A 21,905-nucleotide genomic window follows, 5' to 3' on the forward strand; every position below is an offset into this window, starting at 1 on the left:
TACAAAAAGGGATCATACACCCTGCTTCCTTCAGAATGTCAAAGGTTGTATTCCAGTCAACATTGTCAAAAACTTTGTCAAAATCTGCAGGTGCTATGAATGCAGGTTTGGCTTTCTTTAGTCTACCTTGTAAAGTCACAGAGGCAGTATTTTCTCATGTTTCTCAGGGAGCCAAAATGATTTTCTCCAAGGTTAGCATCTATGTCATTCCGTTCTTCTGTATAATTTGTGTTTGTTATGCAACCATGACTTATTAAACTGATGGTTCAGTACTGTTCACACCTGTTAGCATCATCCTTCTTTGTAATTGGAATTATTTCATCCTCCATGAAGTTAAAGGTGTTTCGTGTGCCTCATATGTCTTGCAGACGTAGTGGAACAGTTTCGCCATCGTATTTTCTGCCAAGGATCTCAATAATTCTGATGAGAGAATGTTGTCTACTACAGGGGCTTTATATTGACATAGGTCTGCCACTCCTCTTTGAAATTCCAGTTTATCTCCTAGCTCGTATTCATCTACTTCCTCTTACTTCTCCATAATGTCTATATTGATGTGCTATGTTATCTTAAAACACTCCATAAATCTCGACAAGGTATTCATGTTTGAAACAACTAGACTATTTTTGTAAATTTGTGGTAAGATCTTATGGGACCAAGCTGCTTAGGTCATCGGTCCTTGAAGGATGACAGAGAGAAGGTCAAAATACTAAATTCCTTTTTCTAATTTATCTTACTGAAGAATATCATACTAAAATTCCTCCATTAAATCATTACACAAATGTCAAAATAACAGATAAAGAAATAATTGCCCACAGGATAGAAAATGAACTAAAATTGCTCAACAGAGGAAAGACAGTTGGGCCTGATAGGATACCTATGCAATTCTACATAGATTGTGTGAAAGAACTTGCCCTCTTTTAGCAGCATTGAATGGTAGGTCACTAGAGGAGCGAATCATTCCCATTAGTAAGAAAAACACACAGGTCATTCCCATTTACAAGAAGGTTTATTGAACAGATTTTATGCTCATGTATTATGACATTTTTAGGGACTGCAATTCTCTGTGGTAATCAACATGTATACCACAAGCCATAATCAGCTCACTCGCTCTGTTCATCTATGAGACCTAGAAGGTAGTAGATACCAGCACCCAGGTTGATCCATTGTGCTTTGACTTCCAGATAGTATTCAACACAGTTAATCACTGTAGCCTAAGAATAAACTACGAGCATATGAAATATCAACCAGCTGGGTGACTAAACCGAAGAGTTCATAGCAGAGCACAGTGTGTCATTATTGACAAACGGAAATCTTCAGACATATAAGTAACTTAAGATGTACTCCAAGAGTGTGCTATAGAGTGAGTATTTATTACAGTATATATTAGTGACCTAGTGAATAATGTCAGGAGTTCCATGAGGCTTTCTGTGGATGACAATGTTTTATCTAGAGCAGTCACAAAGCTAAAATAATGTAGTAAAATGCAGGAAGACCTGAAGAACATTGACATTTGGTGCTGGCATTGGCAGTTTAACCTTAACATAAAAAAATGCAATGTGTCATGCATAAATAGGCAGGCAGACCCTTTACAATCACTAGAAGCAGTCGTGTTCATAAATATCTTGGAGTACGAGTATGGAATGTGTGGAATGACCATGTAAAATTAATAATTAGTAAGTTAGTTGCCAGACAGATTCATTAGAAGAGTCTTCAGGAAGTGTAGTCCACCCACAAGAGAGTTAGTGTACAAAACCTTCATTTGGCTAATATTTGAATAGTTCTCATCAGTCTAGGGTCCATAACAAGTGGGACCGATAGAGGAAATAGAGAAGAATCAAAGAAGAACAGCACATTTGTCCCATGTTCATCTAGTAAGTGGGAAAGTGTATGGAGGTGCTTACTCAACTCCAGTGGCAGGTGCAACAAGACTGGCATTTTGCAACATGGTGTGGTTTATTGTTAAAATTCTGATAACATGACAAATCTCACCACTTTGAGTGATTTAATTTATTTACTTATTCATTTAGTTTTTAATAGGGATGCGGGTTGTTGTTCATGGTGGGTGCACATTCATTGTTATGCTGTGTTGTAACCCATCATCTCTTCCTGTGGTACTTTTATTTCTTTATCTTTGCAGACATCTCTTAACAACTGCCAGATGTATCAAGATTTGTCGCATTCATTGATTCGTATTACTATCACTTTTGTTTTAATCCTAATAATGGTTTGGCTCATCACTTACATTGACAATTTGCTCTGCTTCTTTCTGCATTTTGTGCCAAGATAGGTCATGAAATTTGCTGAAAAATAACCCATTCCATGATCTGAAAATCCATTTTTTCCATTTTCTAAAATACTTTAAGTTCTTGCAGTTTCCTACTTCCTTGTTTTTCAGTTTCATACTTCACTTCCATACAGCTCTATTTGTTGAGTTCATTACAGGTCAATGTTAAACACCAGTATATTTATTTTCCTAGGTAGTATATTTTTGCTTCTACATTTTCCTTATTTTTCCGTCTTCAGGTTTTTCTCTAAATAATAAAATTTCTTTCTTCTGTTGCATCATTATTCATTAGCTGATATCCTAGTTTCTGATGGTCATAATAACCTATGATTTTTGTATATGGCAATGTGACCTGTTCCTTACATTTGGACAGTTTCTCTAAATTTAGAACATATTTAGTTACATCACAATAGGATCAATGAACATGAATCTCATCGTGTAAGCTAGGAGGCTTTCCCCCTCTGGGCTTAGATTTTTGTTATGGTCACTAGTTGTTTATATATGTGCAAAGAGTTTTCAATAAGCAAGTACTTATTACTGTACTCCTGAAACTTATTCTGGCCAGTAAAATAGTTCTGTTTTATTATAAGTAGAATCTTTTTTATCCATTTTCATTACATTTATAGTATTTATAGATTTCTGCAAATGAAAAACTTTAATTTGGGAATCAGTGGTGCAAATTGTATATGAAATATTAATTTTAAGCTGTATGGTATGGATTAAAAATATATACATGCATGTACAAAACACACACACACACACACACACACACACACACACACACACACACACACACACACACGTTCACAGAGAGATGGTATTCACAATGTACTGTAAGTATTTCTTATGTGCATCCCCCCCCCCCCCCCCTCGATCCACATTATGCCTGTTTCATTCATAAACAGACCCTCTTTGGGCGTAATGTGACATCATAATCAGATAATTGATAACCTTTAACCACCATCAAGCATAATGTTATGGACCAACATCTGCTTCAACTATAAACCAGACAATGGATTCTCCAGATTGGAATAATAACAGTATTAGGGAAAGGATAGATTACTTCTCACCATAAAGATGGCTTGTTGTGTTGCAGACAAAAAAAAAAACTGTTACACATTATAGCTTTTGGCCAAAGCCTTCTCCATCAAAGAAAACACACACACACACACACACACACACACACACATTCACACAAGCAAGTGCCCATCATGCACACAGGACCACTACCCCTGACAGCTCTGACCAAAATGTGACTGTCACATGAAAAGCAACTTGGAGAAGGGTGGGAATGGGGGCAGAATATTAGGGTACAGGTGGGGGGAGAAGAGTGCTGTCTGGTGGGGCATGCAGGGACTAGATGGCGGAATGACGTGACAGCCAGTTGCAGGGTCGGGAGGTGGAGTGTGGTGGGAAAATATGGAAAGTGGAAAAGGAGAGGAGCTGGGAAGGCAGAAGGACAAGCGGGTGCATTGGCAGAGGGCAGCACACAGCTCGGGTGAAGGGACATGATAATGGAGGAGGCGATGGGACAGTGGGGCAGAAACTGTTGGGTGGGGGGTGTGGGCACAGTAGGTTACTGTGGAGTGAACCCGGGTTAATTTTGGGAGTGGTGAGTGTGTTTTAAGGATAACTTCCATCTCTGCAGTTCAGAAAAGCTGGTGGTGAAGGGGAGAATCCAGATGGCCAGGGTTCTGAAGCCGCCATTGAAATCAAGCATATTATATTCAGCTGCATGTTATGCCACAGGGTGGTCTACTTTGCTCTTAGCCACAGCTTGGCACTGGCCGTTCAATCTGGTGGACAGCTGGTTAGTAGTCATACCAATATAAAATGCTGTGCAGTGGTTGCAACAGACCTGTTATTTGACATGGCTACCTTTGATGGGGTAAGATAAGCCTGTGACAGGGCTAGAATAGAAAGTGTTGGATAGATGGAATTGGCAGGAATAGACCTGGGTCTTCCACAGGGATGTGGACTAGGACTTTGGGGAGTTTGTGTGGATGACAGAACACCATTTTAGGAGGGGTGGCTCTCACATCAGGCCACCATCTAGCTCCTTCATGCCCCACCAGACAGCACTCTTCTCTCCCCCACCTGTACCCTAACTACCCCTCCCACTTCCCCATCCTACTCTAGATTGCTAATCATGTGACAGTTGCATTCTGATCATGGCTGTCAGCAGTAGCAGTCTTATATGCATGAGGTGTGCTTGCTTGTATTAATGTCTGTTTTTTTTCCTGAAGAAGGCTTTTGCCAAAAGGTATAATGTGTAACAGTCATTTTGTTGTGCCTGCCTGCACACCAGGTCATCTTTATCGTGAGTAGCTGTCTTATCCTTTTGCTAATATTGTTGTCAAGTATAAATCAGGGCACATATAGCATTCAGCAATTTACTGTAAGCTACATGTGCTCCTGGCACAATTCTAATTATGATATCTTATCTGTTTGTTCACAGAAATCTGCTACAACCATTAAAAAAATTTATTGTTACAGACACAGACAGTGACGATGACTCTGATGGAAGTGATGCTGATCAAGATATGGATGATGTGTTTGATGATGATCTTGATGTTGATGAGGATCTTGATGAAGATATTGATGATGGTAATTTTGATGATGATGATGATGATGATGATGATGATGATGATATTGGCAGTAGCACTGGAAGAGATGATTTTGATGCAGAGGATGATGATGAAGAGGAATTAGTATTTGATGATATGTCTGATGAAGAAGTTGATATAAATAGCATTCGGGAGGACATAAGGAGGAAAAAGTTTTCGTTGAAGGTATAAACTAGCATTGATATACTGTGGCAACTAATAATTTTTCAGTGTAATTGTCATTATAACTGATGGGTCTATCTGATCTCAGAGTCTTAAGTGACCTGCAGCCTTCTCCAATCTATACCTGTTTCCTTCCCCAGGAAGGAATCAACATCTCTGAAACCTAGGATACTTTGTTATATGTATCTCTCAGCTGTATTTAGACCTATAACTCCTAGAGATAAGTACTGCCCAGTCATTATGGATCCTTGTACTTTCTTAATTCCCTCAAGTGAACTTCTCTGTTGATACAATTAATCCTCTTTCTGGCATTTTTATTCTTTTTTGTGATTTGGTCATCTCCTTTCTGTGTACATTGATCTATGTTGAGTGGTCCTTTTTCCTTCTACATCTGCCTCTGTTGCTGAATGGTCAGTGTGGCTGACTTCCGTATGTGAGAACCATGTCAGATTCTTGGCCAGGTTGGAGATTTTGTCCACTTAGGGACTGGAAGTTGTGTTGTCATTATCGAAGCAAAGTCACTGAAGTGACATCAAATAAAAAGACTTATAATAGGCAGCCTGACAACCACAGATGGGGCCTCCTGGTCAAAAATGCTGTACAATAATTTTTTTTCATTTCATTTTCCTTCCACAATGATTTTTCCTTGTATGGTGATTCTTTTCTATCTGTTTAGCGATCTCATTTCTTTTTTTGGTGATCGTTTCTCTGTATTCATTCTTCCTTACTCAGTAGTAGTGATCACTCATTGTTTGGCAGTCTACTCTCATTGTTGAACAATATTCCATATTTGTGTGGCAATTGTTTTCCCGCTAGTTTTATTGCTTGGCTACTGTTTTTCTCAATTTAGTGATTTTCTTCTGTCTTATTTTCTTTTTAGTAACCCTACAGAGCATTGAATGACTATACCTCATTGTAAAGTTATTTTGACTGTCTAATATTTTCTACACATTGTCCCAGTGGCCAATTTGCCTGTGTACAGAAGCTCTTCACCTTGATTTAGACTTGTGTATATTTCATGATGTTACCTTCCCCAGTCTAAGTTAGATCTGCTTCCCCCCCCCTCCCCCCCCTCTCATATCTTCATGCCCCCTAACCATAGACCTTGATACCTACACTCCTTTTGCAAGCATGTTTTCACTGTAGCCAAACTAAATTCCCATATATTTTTCCTCCAGTTGTGCTTAACGTTCGGTATTGAAGTTCCCACTTCTGTCTGCAATCCATCTTTCCAACAGTCCCTACATAAATCACAGACTTATCCATTCTTAGCCCTTACCCACCATGTCCTTGATCTATCCATTCTTAGCCCTTACCCACCATGTCCTTGATCTGTACATTGCCTCTGCCAGTCACCAATTCTGACAGTTCCTATCTCTATTTAAATTCATTTACCTTATGGCCCAACAGTGGTGCCCCTCTCCACCTCTCCCACAAATACCATTCACAACACCATCTCCAATAACATCTAGCCAACAAGCCCAGCCTGGCCCCATATCATGACACACCTCCCACACAAGCACAGCCATAACCATAATCAAACACCGACACTGTGTCATCTCGACCACCATTCAGTACTAAACCTCTGATCCTGATACATTCATTCTTTTCTAATTCCTAACCCATCTTTAAATTCATTCACACTGTCCTAGTCAAAAGATTTCCTCTCATTCACTCATAAATACAACTAGAAATATCACTTCACCATCCAGTCTCAACCCACAACCAACAGAATGGGTGTCGAACCCTGTCTATGGTAGTTCTGACCCAAATACCCAAAGTGCCCTCTTCTGCTTCCCCCAAAATCATCTTCTTCCAACATTCTAAGAATTTCTTATTTCCAGTGTCATCCCTCAGTGTTTCATAAAAATATGACCAAAACCTCAAACCCTACTCAAGCTGAAACCCAAACTATCCGTACAGATTGCTCTATAACATCATCATCCCTGTGGTCCTTTGTACTTGACAATGGAGAGTACAGGATTTGTATAAAAAGTTATGATACTGAGCGTGTGAATCAAAATTTATTGTAGATATCGCTACAACCACTTAGTACTCCTCAACATATGACTCTTGAGAGTCAAAAATGTGCTGCATGCGATATTTCCATTCTTCAAACGCTGCCGCGAACGCTGAGTCTGGGATGGCCTTCAAAGCCCTCATCGTGACAGCTTGGACCTCCTCCAGGGTCCCATGATGGTGTCTTTTCAGGGAAGTTTTTAGTTTGGGGAACAAAAAAGAGTCTGGTGGGGCCACATTGGGACTGTAGGGGAGCTGGGGAATCGTTGGAATCCCTTTCTTGTCCAGGTAGCTGGCCATCATGAAGGAGGTGTGACTCAGCGCATTGTCATGATGCAGCTTCCAATCATCGGTGATGGCTGGCTTCAAGTGATGGATACTGGCTTTCAGTCTCTTGATCACTTCACAGTTAAAAGCACCATTGACAGTTTGGCCTTGGGGCACAAACTCATGATGAACCATGCCCATGACATCGAAAAACACAATCAGCTTGGCTTTCACCTTTGATTTGCTCATGCAAACCTTTTTTGGACGTGGGGATGTTGTGATGTGCCATTCGGCACTCATACCCTTCGTCTCCGGGTCATACTGAAACATGCAGGTTTCATCTTTGGTGCTAATGTTATCTAAAAATTCAGAATCAACTTCAAGGCTCTGGAGATTGTGTTGGCAGGCGTTCACATGTGCTTGCTTTTGAACATCTGACGAAATATTCAGAACCGTCTTGGCGCAGGTCTTCCTCATCGACAATTCTTTGGTGATGATATGCACTGTCATTTTATCAAATCTGAGGTCATGTGCTATCATCTTGACACTCATCCAACAGTCAGTGTTCAATAAAATATGCACACAGGTGATGTTTTCAGCAGTTTTGCTGGTTGACGGGCATCGGGAGCAGTCCTCGTCCTCAGTGCTTTCCTGGCCCTCTTTAAAGCTCTTCACAACCTAAAAACCTGGGCTTTTGACAGACAATCATCACTGTAGGCTTGCCAACATATATCCAACCTTTCCGTATCTGATTTCCCTAGTTTCACACAAAACTTGATGGCATAACGTTGCTCGATCGTTTGCTGCATGTTGCACCACAATCGCCAACTTTGTGACGTGTCCACTCAATGCACGGTGCTGCCGAGACAAGAGTCTGCAGGTGACTGGCATGCCACATGTTTTCGGCCAGACACCCCCCCACCACCAGACCCCCCCCAGGGGAGCGTGCACTGTGAAGTACAGTCGTGTCAGCAAAAAATCAGTCTCATTACTTTTTATACAAACCCTGTATGTGGCAGGGAACTTTATCAGCTCTCGGTCACCTGTACGGGCAAAACTGTTCCTAACAATAGCACTTTGAAGTGACAACAGATGTTATCTCAAACGTTTATGTCTGATAGTCAATGTATTTTTATTTGTGTTCTAATCTTTACTTTGTGTCATTGTTGTCATACGGGGACCTCACATTGATTTTTTGATAGTCTTTATATTACTGTTGTACATTTACTTTTTATATTAATGTACATGTTTAGTATCTCATTCTGTAACCATATTGATGTTTTATTATGTCTATTTTTTTTACAAGGTTTTAATTAGAAAATGGATTCAGAATGAGATTTTCACTCAGCAACGGAGTGTGCGCTGATATGAAACTTCCTGGCAGATTAAAACTGTGTGCTGGACCGAGACTCGAACCCACAGTTTTAATCTGCCAGGAAGTTTCAGAAAATGGATTGGTCATCAGAATGAATCTTCTACTCTGCTGCAGTGTGTGCGCTGTCTTGAAAGGGGTGCTGATAGAGAGAGAGCTGTGAGGGAAAGTTGTGAGTTGTACCTGGATTGTTCAGTTGGTCCCAATGACTTTACAACCTTTGATTCGCTGGATCTTCCTTGATCACTGGAGTTAAGCAAATGTCGGGCCCAGTTAGTACATTGATGGGTGACCAAATGGAAAAATTGGGTACCATTGACTCAGGTTCAAGCAAGTTGTTGAAGTGGTGTCCAGTTGAAAGAATAGCACCAGGCTGTTGCGCCATACAACTTACTATTATCTCAGTTGGTAAGATCACAGCTTGCAAAAGGCAAGGTTCCTGTCCCGATCTGACACAAGGTTTTAATCTGCCGAGAAGTTTCAATTTACCTATAATGTGTACCTGAACTGGCTATTCAGAATGTAGATAAATCAGCAGTGGTACATAGCTGCAACAATAATTGATGCTGTGTGTAATTCTTCATGAAAATCCATGAAAACAGTTTCTGCGATCAAGACACAAGGTCTTGATTAGTCTTTCAATGTCTCAGGATACGTTGTAATACTTACCACTGTAATTTTGTACAGAGCAACACACCTTGCCAAATAATAAAAGAAAGTAAGGCTGAAATGTGGAAGGAATTTGTAGAAGAACTATATAAAGCAAAGAAACCTGAAGACATAATTACAGAAAGGAAAGAAAAAGTGGATGAACGCGAAATGAGATGGTGAATACAGAAAAGGGAGAAGAATTTTACAGCCCGATGAAAGGCTTAAGTTGAAACAAGGCAGTGGTATGCAGAATGTATTAGACATTGGAAATACCTATTGACCTCAAGAAAGGAGGAGTGATTATTACTGAACTATTAGTTTAATAAATCATGTTTGCAAAGGAATAACATGAATTAGCCATAGAAGAATGGAACAGTTAGTAGAAGTCAAACTGGGAGGAGGTCAGTTTGGATTCCAGAAAAATGTATGAACACTTGAGCTAATATGAAATGGAACAAACTCATATCCTGTCACACTAAAAAGTTTTGAGTCTATCTGGATTAATGAAAAATCAAAAATAGACTAAAGTTAAGCTGGCAGTTATAGGGCTCCAGGAATTCTACATAGTCTCACCCCCCCCCCCCCCCCCTCCCCCTCCACTCCCCAGTCACTTGTGTGCAACATACAGAACTTTCATACAACCATATGAAACTGTCAGAAAGATACTTATGTGGGATGTTGTTCAGCTCGTGCACCACATTGACTTGCTTATTTGTTATGCTCTCAAAGTGTTGACCTTTTATGTGAATTTCAGCATGGTGTTATTTAATGCTAGGTTTATATTGATAACACTGAGTCTTGTCACCGTTGATTATTTTTTCCAGGAAAGAACTGTCTGTGCTTTTCATTTTAGTCATGTCATGGCAGGCGACCTAGTGTGTTGTTTCTGTTCAGGAGCCAACGTGTGCAGGACAAACTTTCTACACACTGTTCTGTTCTTCAAAACATTCTAGAGAATTTCTTGAATACTTGATTTGGATATTTTACTCTTTTGACACTTCTTAACACTGTGTGCTCACAACTGACTGGTCGCATGGACATTTGTGTTTACAATCGTTAGTTCAAGCTGTCCCCATAGTTGCTACACTAACATTGCTTATACATCAGGAATAAAATAAGTCTTGGAACTTTTTGCATGGATGATGTAAGGTTAGTAGTAGAGAAGATGAATGGTTGATTTTGGTGTATTGGAAGAATTTGTAGCTCATCTGTGGAGGAGACCATGTATAAAACACCAGCGTGATACATTCTTGAGCATTTTTCATGCGTTTGGAACCACCAGCATGTCGGCTGAAAGGGAGTCTTGAAGCAGTTCAGAGGCATGCTACTAGATTCGTTACCAGCAGGTTCGATCTACAAACAAGTACAATGGATGTTCAGAAAGTTTTGAACAGCTGTCTCTAATTTTTTTATTTTTTGCAGGAGAATGAAATTTTTTGTGAACATACTTGAAACATTTAGCTATACATTGACTCTATTCAATGTATCATCCATCAGCTGTGATGCATCTGTCCCAATGGTCTTTCCGTGATGTAAATGCACTTAGGTAAAATTCTGGGGATTGATTTTACACCATCACTTGACACAGGAAATAAGGTCTTTCTCACTATCAAATGTTTTACCATGCAGGTGGGCCTTCAGACGACCAAAGAGGTAAAAATCAGACAGAACCAAGTCCAGACTGTAGGGAGGATGAGGAACAATTTTCCAACCCATTTTACTGATTTTCTCCTGCGTCAAAAGGGTTGTATGGGGTTTGTCATTGTCATGGCATAGTCTGATGAGCTGACCCTGAAGCTGTGGTCTGTGGGTCTTGATGGCACATCACAGGTTGTCCAGTGACAAACAGTAATGGTCCTGATTCATTGTGGAGCCAGGTTCCAAAAAGTCAATGAAAATGACACCTCACCGATCCCAGAAGAAGAAGGCCATCACCTTTCAGACTGCTGTTTGTGAAAGTCTTGGTTTCTTATTTTGAGGGGAACCCATATGACGCCAGTCAGTGGATTGGGTTTTGCTCTCAGTTTTGGACAAAAACAACCATGTTTTATCCTGGGTAATGATGCCATCAAAACACTGTTTCCACTCTTCAGTAAAGGTTTTCATGAGACCCTCGCATACATTCTTCCTCATCATTTTAATTTCTTTTGTCAATAATCTAGCCACCTAAAGTGCACAGATTTTTCTGTACCCTATGACTGTACCAGTGATACCACACTACCCAATGACTAAACGAGTCATTTCAGCAATCTGTCATTTTGTGTGATTTGATCAGTGGTCTCCTTATTCACATCACTCACTGCCGTCAATGGTCTACCTCATCGTGGATTGTCCAGTAGAGAGAAATCACCTTCTTTAAACCTCTGCAACCACCGCAGGATACTGTTGCAATGCACTGTGCCCTCCCCATAAACAGGGAGCAACTTCATGCAAATCGATTGACAGAGTCATCGCCGGTCTTGAAGAGGAACTCCATCACTGACCGTTGTCACAACCTGACGTCTTCTTCATGGTCCATTATGGCTCACCTTTAAATAAAAGAAAATACTTTTATATGCCAACTTATAGCTAAATGTTCCAAGTATGTTCACAAAAAATTTCTCTCTCCTCCTGCAAAAAATAAAAAAAAATTTGAGACAACTGTGCAAAACTTTTTCGAAGGCCGTTTGTATTATGGAGATGCTCCATGAACTCAAATGGAAATCTCTGGAGGTAAGACAAAATTCCTTTCACAAAATACTATTGAGAAAATAATTTTTTCAGGACAGCCACAAGTCACACTCAATATTTTTTATTGACCAGTTGCATTCAGTTTAAGAAGACTATCATCAGAAACTGTGGAATTTACAGTTCAAATTAAGACAACAGAAATTAGGGCTCATATAGAGGCACGTAGGCAGTTGTCTTCCCATCACTTCACCTGTGAGTGGAACAGGAGAGGAAATGACTAATAGTGGTACAAGACAACCTCAGCCATGCAACATATGGTGCCTTGTGGAGTATGTGTGTAACATAGAAGTAGAATATTGTCCCTGTGGCTTAGAAAACTAAGTGAAGAATGGCAAATCTACGTTTATCGGATTTGTAGATTTAGGATTTCACAATGTTGAAGGCCCAATAGAATGTCTGTAACCTGTACAGAAACTGGACTGTAGTTATAGGAGTCAAAGAAAGTGAAAGGGATGCAGTGGTTGAGAAGGAAATAAGGAAGGGTTGTAATGTATCCCAGATTTTATTTAATCTGTACATCGAGAAAGCAGTGAATCAAATCAAGGAGAAATGTGAAAAGGGAAAGTATAAGACATAAAATCTTTGAGAGTTGCCAGCGACATTGTAGTTATGTCAAAGAACTTGGAGAACAGTTGAATGGAATGGACAGTGTCTTGAAAAGAAGTCACAAGGTGGGCATCAATAAAAGTAAAACTGGGTTATTGTAATGTACACCTGCCAAATCAGGCAAGGCTGAGGGAATTTGATCAGGAGATGAGACACTAATAGCAGTAAATGAGTTTTGGTATTTGGGCAGCAAAATAACTGATAACTGCCAAGGTCAGGAGATTATAAAATACAAACTAGTGATAAGAAGAAAAAGTTTTGTGAAAAAGAGAAATTGTAGAGTGAGCTCCAGGTCTAACTGTAGTAAGCAGGTGGGTACAATTCTTATGTCATGTTGAAGAGATAGACAAGTGAGGAGAGTCGCATCAAACCAGTCATAGCACTGAAGACCATAACAACAACAGGGATACTGAACTGAATCATAAATATGTTGTATAAGACTGGACACACTTTCAGGAAGAATCCGAGAGGCCATGAAACTAGCACAAGCACCACACACAAGGAAACACCGTTGGTGGAACTAAACATGTGACCAAGCTATTGACCAACGAATCAGTGCCTGGAAAAAATTTAGTACCCATAAATCCCCAGAGAATTGGATGAACATCCTGAAAACACAGAAACAATCAAGCAAAATCATTCGCAGTGAAAAACAACAGTATGATAAATGGCAACTGATGGAGATCGAATCGGACTTCACGAAGAACAATACAAGAAACTTCTACAGAACGTTCAGAGAAAATATGACTGGATATCAACCATCCAACTTGTGCTTCAGAAGACTGGATGGAACCCTAGAAACCAATATCAAAAACAGTTGTGACAGTCTGGCAAAGGACTTCGAAAAACTTTTCAACATGGACCCCCCTATGGTAGAAATGATGACAGAAACGAGCACGTACCTCCAACTCTAGAAGAAGTTAAAGAAATAATCAAGTCACTCAAGAATTGTAGAGCACCAGGAGAAGACGGCATCATCGCGGTAATCTGGAAGTTACAAGACCCAGAACTCACCAAACACATCCACAGGATCTTGGAAGATATCTGGGAGACCATGAAAATTCCTGATGACTGGAAAACTGCTCTGATACATCCACTACACAAAAAAGGTGACAAGACTGACCCGAACAACTACAGAGGAATATCCCTACTACCGGTCACATACAAGATACTCTCTAAAGCTTTACTTGACAGACTAGAATGCCAGACTGACCATTTGATTGGAGAATACCAAGCAGGTTTCCGTAAAGAGCGGTCTTGTGTGGAACAAATTTGTAACCTGAAAGTGATTTTACAACATAAACAGAACCAGATCATTACGTTTGTCGACTTAAAAAAGGCGTATGACTCTATCAACCGGAAAACTCTCTTCAAAATTCTAGCTGAATACGAAGTAGACAACAAAACACGGAATATCATAGAGCAAACCTTGACCAACACGACCTCCAAAGTAAAGTTCTGTGGTGACCTATCAGAGCCCTTTCAAATTTGCACATGTGTCCGACAAGACGGTGGCCTCTCACCTCTCCTTTTCAATCTAGTGTTATATAAGGTAATAAAAGAATGGGAAATATCACAACAGGGGATAACCTTAGGAAACCTACAGATTAAATGCCTGGCTTTTGCAGACGATTTGTCGATTGTCACAAAAGGTATATACAAAACAAAAGACGCTATTGAAAAACTTACATGAAATCGCTTCCAAAACTGGACTACAGATATCTTATGATAAGACACAGTTTATGAGCACAAAGAAACTCTCATCTCTGAACACAAAGTACGTTACAATTTACAAAATATCAAACTTTAAATACCTCGGTGAAACACTACAAATGAAAGGACATAACAGAGACTCAAACGAAGAAAGAAAAACTAAACTGGACAAGGCATACAAAGTAGTGTGGAATCATTACAACAAGAAGTCTAACTCACAAAAAGCCAAATTACGCCACTACGACACGGTGGTGCTCCCCGAGGCACTATATGCAGCAGAGACCTCACTAATCCTAGGGTATACACGTATCAGACAACTATAAAAAGTAGAATGGAAAATACTTAGGAAAATATTGGGCACAACCAACAACAATGGAATATGGATCAAGAAACCTACTGAGGAACTACACAAACATACGGAGACAATCACAGAAAAAATTAGAAAATGCAGACTAAAATTCTATGGATACCTATACAGAATGCCATCACACAGACTGACCAAACAGATCTTTGACTGAGTAACCACTAGAAACAACAAATGGGTGTCAGAGGTAAAAAACGACCTGAAGCAACTAAACATCACTGCAGACACAATAAATGACAGAATAAAATTCAGAAACACCATTAAGAAAAGTAAACTACACGAGATGCACTGTGGCAAAAGAACAGGCATAAATGGGCCGAAGAATGCAAGCAAGATCACAGCCAGAAGATGAAAGAAATATGGGCAACCAAAAAGGCAATCAAGAAGAAGCCGAAGACACAAAGCCCACAAGAAGCATGGACAGAGGACCGGAAACAGAAACACAGCGAGCGAATGAGGGAAGTTTGGGCAGCGAGGAAGACAGCAAAAGGAATTAGCATTGTAGTTTAGTCCAACTGCACTCTTTAAGGGCACAACACCACTAATAATAATAATAATAATAATATATAAAGCAGCACTGCTATAGACATTCAAGACTGCTGTATGTGTAGGCCACCACATGCTGACATTTTTCTTTATTTATTTATTATAAATATTTCCACTTCTTAGGGGCTTGCAAGCTGATGTAGGTACTTTTAAACTGTTGTGTACATGCATGGTAGAAAGTGAGTTGGCAACATTGCCACAAGCAACTTTTGCTATTTTGAAAGACGCACCCGTAATGACCACCTCCAGCACTTCATTTGCCATCTGATTCACAATATTGTAGACAATTTCCAATAAAACACTTGATTTTATGAATGATTTATATTTCCACCTTATTCCCACAATTCTTCATTTGTGCAGTATCCATTGTCTTGTTTAATTTATCCTTCTCTAACCATATCAAAAATTAAGATTTTGTTACCCCCAAAAACGTGCCACACTGGACAGTGGCATGGTTCACCCCTCCCTAGAGCCAGCCCGGGTATGATAGGAATTCTGTGAATCAGTAAAACTTTTTTTCTTCCACAATTCTTGGGAACATATATTTGCCAAGGAATCTATGGTAAAATATGATCAGAAAAACAAATTCACTAAGAAGTCCAAAGAATCAAGTCTCTATTACTGTTATTACAGACTGTCACCCTAGACCAGAAAAACCAAATCACATTCTCTGCTTAGGCTTTGAATACTCTCCATCACTCTCTACAGTGAGGAACATATGTTCAGTTGCTTGGCCCATGCATATCATTCTTGGAAAAGTTCCAGGTTCACAGTTGCATGCCCTATTTCGTGCATCCATAAGCTTCCTGCTTAATTAGTTGCATGACGGGTGTATCTTACCATATCAGATGCTGGACCATTGATAAATGCAGCCACGTCATGTACTGGCTTTGCAGTAACTGCTGTGTAGATCTGTATGAGGCAATGACAACAAGCCAACTGTGCATCTTTACAAAGAATAACAGCCAAACTGTTGTTGGCCTGCTGAGTTCCAGAGCATACTGATGTACTGCAGAATTTAAAATTCCAACACATCTATCAGTTCCACAACTTTTCTAGCCTTAACCTCAACTTGTTGTTGTTTTCCATTTGTGTCTGGTTTAAAGCAAGGTATTCTGGATCTGGTCTAACAATTTTGTTCTTCTGGAGCTTTTTCTTGGGCAAAAGACAAATCCTGATCTGTAGTAGGTGGTGGTCTGAGTCGAAGTAGCCTTCACATTGTCTATATTCAAAATTTATTTTTGTGAGTCTTTTTGGACTGTTACGCGATCGATTTGTAGTTCTTGCTTTCCGCTGGGGAATTTCCATGTGGTAAGTTTCCGTGTTGATTTCTTGAATTTTGTTGACATAATGGCGAGGTTGTGGCTTTTGCAAAAGTCTATCAGGTATTTTCTATTTTTGTTTGTGTCCTTGTGTGGAATATGTTTTCCTGTGGTATGTCTGTATACCGTATTTACTCGAATCTAAGCCGCACTCGAATCTAAGCCGCACCTGAAAAATGAGACTCGAAATCAAGAAAAAAAATTTCCCGAATCTAAACCGCACCTGAAATTTGAGACTCAAAATTCAAGGGGAGAGAAAAGTTTTAGGCCACACCTCCAAATCGAAACAAAGTTGGTCCATTGTAATACGAGACACTATTTAGGTCGAATGAATGACGATACAGCTACAGTAGGTTCGAGTCGTAAGCTTAGCAGTTAAGCTTTACTAGGTAGCCATTGCTATGCGTCACGCGCTCCGTCCGTATTTATACGGGTACGTTTCCTTTTTCACGTGCTTCGTCTGGTTTGAATTGATTGCTTATTTTGCTTTGATCTGGTAAGTGCCGTTCTCTTTGTTGTAGGTGTTTACGTCAATCTAAGCTGAAAATACATTACTGTACTGTATCATGAGTTGTTTGTCGCATTCTGATAGTGCGTGTTAACGGTCTGTCGCCGCTCGCGGCATGGCTTGCTTTTGTGTGCGCTAACACCGATTACAATAAAAAAAAAAAAAAAGAGAGGAATTGTCTCATTAGCGAAATAATGGCAAGAGACTGCTATTTGTTGTTACTTACACTGCTGCTTTCTTTGATAATGATCAACAAAAACCAAATAATAGACTGCTTTTGATAGAAGGCGTTCTGAACGAGAGTTTAGCGAAAATTTTTCTCCGTTTGAAAATCTTTGCAGACGCCTCTTTAGTACATTACATTCTGCACAGAAATTAGTCATCTTAGATTTAAAAATCTAGGCAATTGCCGTGCTTCATTTCTGACTGTATCACTATTAGGCATAAGAATAATACGAATATAAACATGACATGATATGTATATTCTTCCGCGTTTGCTGTTGTCTCACCCTAGTTTCGTAGTTTATTAGGCAGACAGGATTTAAATGAGATAGCAGCAAACACGAAAGAATACACGGCAAAATATTTATATTCATATTATTCTTATGGCGAAGAGAATACTGTATGTGATTCACAATTCATAAAAGTTCCTATTAGCAACCATCTCTTCTCACAGGTAGGAAAAAATTCAGAACGTAGGGTTGACCATATTGACAAATCATCGCAGTCTTGCCAGTCGGATTTTCATAGTACATTCAACATTGAAATGCTGCTACATTCGAAGATGAACAATACGGAATTTGTATTTACTTCGTGGATAATGTATAAAATGCAGTGATCGAAACTCGGGGCGGAGAAGAAGGCTCGTCTTCCACCCTTTTTTTTTTTAATTTATTTACTGACGCGGAGGTTTTGGCGCTAGTATTTATCTTTGTGCCGGCAAAGCATGCCTGTGCAGCTCTACATATATTCGACGACGGAAATCAGTTGTGGCGGCACCTACCAACATTTTTCAGAACTTCCGCGTACTTTGCAGCCGATTCTAAGCCGCAGGCGGTTTTTTGGATTACAAAAACCAGAAAAAAAGTGCGGCTTAGATTCGAGTAAATACGGTATTTTTCTTTTCCGAGTTTAGCGTTGAAGTCTCCCAGTATTATTTTGACTCTATGTGCAGGAATTTTCCTGATAGTTTCTTCCACTGTCGTCCAGAAGTCATCAATTTCGTCCAGGTTTTTCCTGTTTTAGTCATTAGTCGGTGCATGTGTGTTGATTATTGTGTAGGATTTGTTGGCTGATTTCACTGTGGTGGAGCTGATTCTTTTGTTTGGTGACGAAAAGTCAATTATGCTGACCGTGATGGACCTGTGTACTGCAATTCCTGTACCAAAAAGCTGTAGGTTTATCAGTTGTCTTGATGGTTTTCCTTTGTATATTCTAAAGTTCTCTGTGTTGAAATGGTCTTTGTCATTGAATCATGTTTCTTGCAGTGCATATATTTTGATTGGAAATTTTTTGAGAGTGTCTGTGAGTTGTTTCATCTTTCCTGTCTTCATCAGTGTGTTCATGTTGAGTGTACCAATGTAGTGTTTGAGTTTGGTCTTGAGGGAAGCTCTGATTCTTCTCAAGATGTCCGTGAGCCCCCGGAATCCAATGCTCTCGACGATCCCTGTCTATTGACTGGGGCCCGGGGTAATGAGATTTTTCTTGTTGTACCATCATGATATTTAGTAGTGTGTATATATTTGTGTGTGTGTGTGTGTGTGAGAGAGAGTGTGTGTGTGTATTTTCCACATCTCCTTCTAAACCACTGGATTGATTTCATCCAAATAGGGTACACATATACCTTACTGTCAGGCGACAATCGCTGTGGGGTTAAGAACCACCTAACTATAAAAAGGAACGGGATGGGCATGAAAAATTTCAAACTTTTATGAATTTTTTTCTCATTTACGACCCCCTGCAAAATGAAGAAAGGAATATGTTTGTTGCTTAGTACTTTTCCACTTTTCATACAGTAAAAATACTTCCCAAGACATAACATTCTAATTTATTACTTTTTTACTTCTCTCTGTATTCATGAGACAGCATGCACACGTACCACTGAACGTAAGTGCAAAATTATGCCATTGTATGACACAAAAGTTCATAAGATATGACATCACAGTAAGTGAGATGTGTGAAAACTGCCACATCACGTGCTTGACACTTAAGTTTATTACTTATTTGCTACTAAGTCTGTTCACAGGAAATGTCATGGTCAGTATCCACATATTCTGCTGGATGTGCCTACAATATTACACCATTGTACAACTAATAGTTCAGGAGATATGATGTCAAAACCAATGAGATGCATCAAAAACTGTCACATTGTGCCTGACATTTAAATTTATTACTTCATTACTGCTAACTCCATTTGCTACACAATTGCACACAGTATCCACATATACTACTGAATGTACCTACAAAATGATAACAATGTGCGACACACAGGTCTGGAAATATGATGTTATAAACATTAAGCACAAGGCCACATGCTGTGTGGTATGCACGTGGATGCACAGCTATAAATAAATACCTGGGCAATGCTGGAATTCTGCGCTAGTAAATAAATAAAAAATAAGTAAAATATGCACTGCTTGTCACATGTCATAGCACTTTGAAACCAGACATTATGATTAAGCAGTATTTACATGTGGAAAAATGCATGGAGTTCTTCCTCCACAACCCCCTCCCTGTTGAATCTGCCATTAATACTATTTACACCCTTTTCTTCTTGCCACACTCCTCTAAATAATTTTTTTTTTTTTTTACTTTCTCTGTAACTTGTTTTAAAATTTTCCTCTTTCTCTTTTCTTTCTCTGTGATGGAGCCATAATCACTAGATGTTAAGTTTGTGTGAATAAAAGGTATCATAAACCATATTTAGGAGCTAAAGCAACTAAACTGCACCCCATGAACTATTTATCCTGTTTCATCAAATTTCACACTGTTCTCATTTCAATAACTGTGTTTAGGGATTTATGATAGTAAATTAAAGTGCTTTCAAAACTGCTTGTTTGAGGCACAAATTGTGATCATGGCATGTCGGAAAACACACCTTGTCGGCATCAAAACACAGCTGTTTTTCTTTATGTACTATAGACACACTAAATAGGCACTGGCTGTTTATACACTTTTTCCAACAAATAAAACATTTATATGTAAGTCACTCACTATCCTATGATTTTCTGCTTTGTATAGCAGAAGCTCCAGCGATACCGCCGACAATGCAGTACTCAGCTATTCTGATCGCTACAGGTCTCACACTGTTCCTCAGGAAACAAGAAAAAGTGAACAGATCTTAGTTATGTACTCTGCTAGTGACATAACTTAATTTTGGTTGATATCATTAATTTTGGATTTGTAACGCAGGATGTATTACACTGTAAATGTTTCACTTCTGTTCCACTGACTGGGCCCCCATACCTGGCACTAGCCTTCAAGGAGTATTTACGACAAAATGACATATGAGTAAGAGTTATACATGAAATTTTATGGATGAATAACTTTCTGGAAAGGTTGAGTATGTTTGAAAATGCAAGCTCTGGGAGAGGAGGGGCAGGGGTGGGGGGGTTGGCTGGCACTTGACATTTTAGCACTAGGCAGCAAAATCCGTGGAGCCAGCTCTGTCTCATCTAACATATTCTTATTTAAAAAGTATGGCCTACCTTGAATCTTTTCCACAGCAATCAGCATGAGCCCTGAAAACACTGATCATGTGAAACTCAACTGTCCATCTTCTCACATGGTATCCTCAGTGACATTGATAGAGCAAACTAAGTTGGTTCTATGTTTCAAAACTTTCAGAAAGTTTTTGATTCAGTACGTCAGTGATTTCTTTCTAATGAAAATATATTCCTATGGCATATCTAAACTGATTTGTGACTGGATTGAAAATTTTATGACAGGTAGTTTGCTATATATATTATCCTGAATAGATAATCATCTCTAGACACAGAAGTGATATCTCGTGTGCCCCAGGGCACTTTAATTAGGTTTGTTGCTGTTCATGTTTTACAAATATGAGCTACAATTAGTGGATAGTACAGCAGGACTGATGTTAACGCCATTCGATTATATCTCTGAACTTGGATGTGGTGGTGATCACTTGTACAGGAACTCTATTCTTCTTTCCGTCATATTTGCAAATCTTTCAATCACTCTTTGATTGAAGTCTGCAATCGCGGGTGCTGATAGTCTTTCTTGGTCTTTAGTGTTCCGCAAGAAGATTTTGATGCGTTTCCGTGAAGAAAAACAATGTTCTGCTTCTGATGTGGTCATTGGAATTGTAATTATCACTTTCAGGAGCTTCACAGATTCAATCAGTGCATCACAAAGATTACTGTCTGTTATGTAATCCAGAAAGCTCAAAGCTCCACACATGATTTTGAACTCCTATCTTCCATAAATAACAGAGAGTTCTGATCAAAGTTTCTTTGCTTCCAAAAAAGAGTAGCATTCAGTAGCAGCTCTGAAATAGGTTTCTGGAAAACTGGAAGAGCAAGTAGCGAATTTCTCTGGTAGGAAGAGAGACGCTGCAACTAGGTGTCCAGTGAACTTGAATCTTTCTTTTGCCTCATAACTTACGACGTCACATACTTCTTTTAACTCCCGCAGTAGATTACACATCGCTGCGCCATCTTCAGTTCTCCCTCTTTTATGGTAATCCTGTAAATCTGTAGAATTTTCACTCAG

At 39.4% G+C, this 21,905-nt stretch overlaps 1 protein-coding gene across 2 annotated transcripts in view; it reads left to right on the plus strand.

Annotated features, from left to right (window-relative positions):
• Positions 1-21,905, plus strand: part of LOC126162042 (CCAAT/enhancer-binding protein zeta) — a 222,087-nt gene that overhangs the window by 161,345 nt on the left and 38,837 nt on the right. For both annotated transcript variants that reach the window (XM_049918275.1, XM_049918274.1), the window contains exon 14: positions 4,781-5,076. In XM_049918275.1, the coding sequence (XP_049774232.1) occupies positions 4,781-5,076 (296 nt within the window). The remainder of the gene's footprint in view (positions 1-4,780; positions 5,077-21,905) is intronic.

Source organism: Schistocerca cancellata, chromosome 2 (assembly GCF_023864275.1).
Source record: "Schistocerca cancellata isolate TAMUIC-IGC-003103 chromosome 2, iqSchCanc2.1, whole genome shotgun sequence".
Lineage (NCBI taxonomy): Eukaryota > Metazoa > Arthropoda > Insecta > Orthoptera > Acrididae > Schistocerca > Schistocerca cancellata.